At 38.0% G+C, this 4,659-nt stretch overlaps 3 protein-coding genes across 3 annotated transcripts; 2 read left to right on the top strand and 1 right to left on the bottom strand.

The window, feature by feature from the left end:
- Positions 1–14: 14 nt before the first annotated feature.
- Positions 15–793, bottom strand: LOC108625477 (histone H2B). Its single transcript, XM_018025528.2, has one exon. The coding sequence runs from the start codon at positions 743–745 to the stop codon at positions 374–376; it is 372 nt and encodes a 123-aa protein (XP_017881017.1). The 5' UTR covers positions 746–793; the 3' UTR covers positions 15–373.
- Positions 794–966: 173 nt separating this feature from the next.
- On the top strand, positions 967–1,886 carry LOC108625473 (histone H2A-like). Its single transcript, XM_018025523.2, has one exon. The coding sequence runs from the start codon at positions 1,000–1,002 to the stop codon at positions 1,372–1,374; it is 375 nt and encodes a 124-aa protein (XP_017881012.1). The 5' UTR covers positions 967–999; the 3' UTR covers positions 1,375–1,886.
- Positions 1,887–2,445: 559 nt separating this feature from the next.
- On the top strand, positions 2,446–4,428 carry LOC108625472 (BRISC and BRCA1-A complex member 2). The gene is made up of 4 exons (XM_018025522.2): positions 2,446–2,759; positions 2,838–3,139; positions 3,225–3,605; positions 3,668–4,428. Exons 1-4 carry the CDS (start codon positions 2,672–2,674, stop codon positions 4,055–4,057), a joined length of 1,161 nt encoding a protein of 386 aa, XP_017881011.1. The 5' UTR covers positions 2,446–2,671; the 3' UTR covers positions 4,058–4,428.
- Positions 4,429–4,659: the final 231 nt, after the last annotated feature.

Below are 4,659 nucleotides of genomic sequence, written 5' to 3'. Positions count from 1 at the left end.
TCTTTATTGTGGAAGAAAAAATAACTTAGAATTTCAAGATTTGAGGTTCAAATTACTTCAAAACGACAATTACATAGCATGTCACGCTGAACTGACAGTAATTAGAATCTTAGAATATCACATTTCACAGTATTTCTTACTACAAATAACATCGTCTTATCGTTTCAACTATGACGTAAACAAAAAATCAAAGTATTACTTATCGTCGCTCAATTCTTATAGGTACTCCATAAATTGCATGAGTTAAATAAAGATACAGGAAACAGAGAACACAAGGAGGTGATTGGGTTCAGTAAAAACAAAATTGTCTACGTTTTAAAATATTGTTGGCCCTAAAAAGGGCCGGTTGAATGAACTCGAAATCGTAGGCGTTTTACTTCGAGCTGGTGTACTTGGTTACAGCTTTAGTGCCTTCAGACACTGCGTGTTTGGCCAATTCGCCAGGCAGCAAAAGTCTGACTGCAGTTTGGATTTCCCGAGAAGTGATGGTAGATCTTTTGTTGTAGTGAGCTAAACGGGAAGCTTCGGCAGCAATGCGTTCAAAAACGTCGTTGACAAAACTGTTCATGATGCTCATGGCCTTGCTCGAGATTCCAGTGTCAGGATGGACTTGCTTCAATACTTTGTAAATATAGATAGCGTAACTCTCCTTCCTCCTCCTCTTCTTTTTCTTATCAGTCTTGCTGATGTTCTTCTGAGCTTTACCAGCTTTCTTCACGGCTTTTCCGCTTGCTTTCGGTGGCATCTTCACAATTTACTCGTAGACTTGAAACGAATCCTCGCAGAGCGAAATGTGAAAACTGATGCGGTCACAAGGTTCAACGCGTTTATATATCGAAACACGCTGCCAGCAGCGCACCAATGACGCGCTAGCTTGCACGCCATTGGTGCGCTGCTGGCAGCGTGTTTCCCGTTTATATCGGGCAGCTCTGTGGTGACTTTATTATATCTCTCTTGGCTGTTTTCGTGTGTGTACCGATAACTTAACATTGCATAATAATGTCTGGCCGCGGCAAAGGTGGAAAAGCAAAAGGAAAGGCGAAGTCTCGCTCAAACCGTGCTGGTTTACAATTTCCTGTCGGTCGTATTCACCGGCTTCTTCGGAAAGGCAATTACGCTGAACGCGTCGGTGCAGGAGCTCCAGTGTATTTAGCTGCTGTGATGGAATATTTGGCTGCTGAAGTCTTGGAACTAGCGGGAAACGCTGCTCGCGATAACAAGAAGACTAGGATTATTCCTCGTCATCTCCAACTTGCAATCCGCAATGACGAGGAGTTGAACAAATTGCTGTCTGGTGTTACCATCGCTCAAGGTGGTGTATTGCCGAATATTCAAGCTGTTTTGTTGCCGAAGAAAACCGAGAAAAAAGCTTAACTAGTATGTGACTAGTTTCTTCTACAACCTACACGAATGGCCCTTTTCAGGGCCACAAAGAATTTTCAAACGAAGGAATTACCCTAACTAATTCATCAATCAACTTTCCTATCTTTTTTTTTAAAGAAAAGACATTACAATAATAGTAGAATATAAAAAAAAACCGTCCAACTATATGAAATTCACCAGCTAATTTATTTTCTGTCATTTGGACGAATTCAGAAAATACGTCTTCTAATAAACACAAGCCGTCAATGGCACTAAAAGTGAATAGATTAAAAAAAACCTCGTGAGTGATCCAGAGAAACTAAACATATGAAGAAAGAAATCGCTTGCACAATGAATATAAACCTTCCTGCATTCATTTAAAAGTAGTTTTGAAGGAACAGTTCTACAAATTCAAATGTATAGTAGAGTGTAGAGCAGGCATGGCCAAGTACACGTGCCCCACTCAGGGATCTCGTAATTTTCCGTGCATGGCTCGCTTCCCCTCTTTTTCGCCCGTATTTCGATCCCCACTACTATTCCCCTCATGCGTGCTCATGCGCGTTCGCGAAGCTCTCCGCAGCGCTACCGTGAAAATCACTGCATACCCCCACCAACTATTGGTCCCCACCATGGTCGCGTCGTCCCCACTTTCCGGCCGTGGGTAAAAATATCTCAACCCTGGCTGCCACTCTTTATAAGTATCTCCTCGGTGCTTATACGTATATTTTCAGCTCTCTTCGGCGTGTCCACTTCTTGAGGGGAGTAGTGTACAGTCCCTCGTAAACTACGTCTATTTCCCCTTAAATAATGGACATTGACACTAGGGTACGGTAGTGAGCCCTGTCCACTTTCGAACAAAAAAATGAGCAATCTCCCTTTTCATCTCTGATTCTAGACAGACCACGCTATGGACGGACAAATCCGCAAATCTTACATCAGGACCTTTACTTTCACTTTTCTTCACCACGCGCGCTGCGATCGAAATTCCGCAAATCTTACATCACTGCACTCTCTATGCCTTTAGGTCCATGGCATATTGCTGCCCATCTATGTATTAGTTATTTAAATCTAGGGAAAACCATAGGGAAAACGGGTCGTCATCTGGTCGTCATCTAAACTAACCTGAACCCTGGTGTCATGTCAACTGTCAACTGTTATATATTTTACGATAAAAAGATACTATCTTCTGCTGTCTTCCAGTAGAAGAACGTAACGTATGTCACGTAGTTTGCAAGAGTACTTGTCAATCATAATAAAGATATAATACTTCGTGCCTTTCGATATCTATTTAAAACGTGATTGTTGCAATATGTTAAATCAACAATACGCTGTCCATCCTGCTGTGGACTCACATATCAAGCCACTTTTAATGAGCCTTTCAAGGGCTAAAAAACTCGGTCAGTTGGAATACATATAGCGTATCTTAATTATAATTTAATTGTTATTACGGTTTATTTTTCATTTTCCTTTTGAAGATATTTCTTGTGGAACAATAGAGATAGATCCTATGACATCCAGTTGCGGCGATGTAAAAGCAGATCGTTTTAAATTGTCTGTTCCTTATTGTAAACAAAATTTGACATGGAACGTGTTCTTCGATTCCCAGTGTCCTGACATGGGACCTGACTTCATATTTAATGATAATAATTTCTTAAGTGACATGGACATAAACACCTTGTCTGCCAAAATACCCAGCCTCGCCGCGTGGAATCCGACCAATAAAGATGCACTGCTAAATGTTCTTATAGAGCTTCTGTCTTGCTACAAGAAATACCAGGTGTGCAATATATATTCTACTTGTAAATTATTTCAATCAAAGATCAAATTACAATAAACTAAAATTGCTGTATTCTTTTCATCAGATACAATTAATGCACAAAGAAGCTCGCTTAAGCGCTGAATATAATATGCTAATGGGCTCAATTGATGTCAAGCTAGAAGATGTTGAAGTGGTTTTATTACCATTCGGTTTTAAGCCAACAGAGGCTAGATTCGTGATAAGTTTATCAGTGAACGTTTCACAGTTACAAATGTACAATTTCGAAACGGAAATCGAGACGGCGATACTTCTTGTAACATTCTCTGGAGCAGATTGGAGTCGCATTGTGCCGCAACTTTATTTCTCAAAGTCCTTAGAAGAGATCCTCATCCAGAGAACAGGTCCACTAAATATGCCACCATTCCCAGCCGATCAGTATCTATTAAACTACGTGGAAGAGATAAAAAAGTACATAAGCGACAAGGTATGTATATAATTTTATGCAAATTTCTGAATAAAAATTGATCGAATGGTTCTTTATCTTAGGTAAACTGCGTGGTCCAAATGTACGACAAGAGAATAGAATATATAACAGCATTCACGTCCCTTAGACGTCTGTCTATTATAGAAGTTGATGTTATAAACTACAATTATGCAGTTTGTTTGATCGATCAAAATGATTTCCATTGTATAATACACATAAAGCTCCCATTAGAATTTCCTACAATACCACCCTTAGTTCGGCTAGAATCGCCATATCATATGATATCTCCAACTGATTCTTACTATGAAATAGTAGAAAACTATCCTTACAATGTGCATTGGTCACCAAGGAAAATGATTACACAATTAACGCAATTTATTTGTCGTTTTGCAATCAACAGGTTTAAATGCAATGTTACTAAACCTTGTTCAAAGAATAATTTGAAGTCTTAAATAAATCGTCCAGTTTAGTATTATCATTATACGTTTAATATAAATCCATTTCTTACAGAATGTAAAAGAAGTAAGTGAATTAAATGGTTGAAGTTAATTATCCATACATTTTTACCGATCGAAGGTTGTACAATAGAATCTGTGATGTCTTACACTTACTTTTTTTTACATCTTGTACGTATTTATATAAAGTTATCATTTTTTAAGAAACTTTTCTGTATGAAGATGTACAGTAATTGTATGTGCAGATATATTATTGATAAAGTACATTGATATATATATATTTATTATAATTTTAGCCTTCTTGGCTAAGGAATAGGACTTTGTTACGAAAGCACAATAAATGAATATATATATGATTCTTATTCAAATACTGTTTTAAATGTATATATGTATATATATAGACACTGGAAGATGTGGTTTTATAGAAAAGTCTCGGTGAACTTTCGTTGAAACGTTGAGCATATCTTTCATTCAAATAATAATTTGTAATTTTAGCGCGCAATCAGTCGCGCCAGTTTGAAACAAAAGTCTTTTCTTTATTGAGCAATAAAGTAACGCAGAATTTCTTATTTCGAAGTCAAACCTCCACAGATATTCGC

This window comes from Ceratina calcarata, unplaced genomic scaffold (assembly GCF_001652005.2).
Source record: "Ceratina calcarata isolate Rehan_Ccalc_2016 unplaced genomic scaffold, ASM165200v1 scaffold358.2, whole genome shotgun sequence".
In the NCBI taxonomy this organism is placed as follows: domain Eukaryota; kingdom Metazoa; phylum Arthropoda; class Insecta; order Hymenoptera; family Apidae; genus Ceratina; species Ceratina calcarata.
This window is presented reverse-complemented; position numbering and strand designations above follow the sequence as displayed.

Excerpts from the sequence above, each read along its gene's own strand:
- LOC108625477 (XM_018025528.2), bottom strand. The coding sequence starts at position 745 with ATGCCACCGAAAGCAAGCGGAAAAGCCGTGAAGAAAGCTGGTAAAGCT.
- LOC108625473 (XM_018025523.2), top strand. The coding sequence starts at position 1,000 with ATGTCTGGCCGCGGCAAAGGTGGAAAAGCAAAAGGAAAGGCGAAGTCT.
- LOC108625472 (XM_018025522.2), top strand. The coding sequence starts at position 2,672 with ATGTTAAATCAACAATACGCTGTCCATCCTGCTGTGGACTCACATATC. Across the intron at positions 3,140-3,224 it reads CTTGCTACAAGAAATACCAG|ATACAATTAATGCACAAAGA; the intron begins GTGTGCAATATA and ends TCTTTTCATCAG. Across the intron at positions 3,606-3,667 it reads AAAAGTACATAAGCGACAAG|GTAAACTGCGTGGTCCAAAT; the intron begins GTATGTATATAA and ends TCTTTATCTTAG.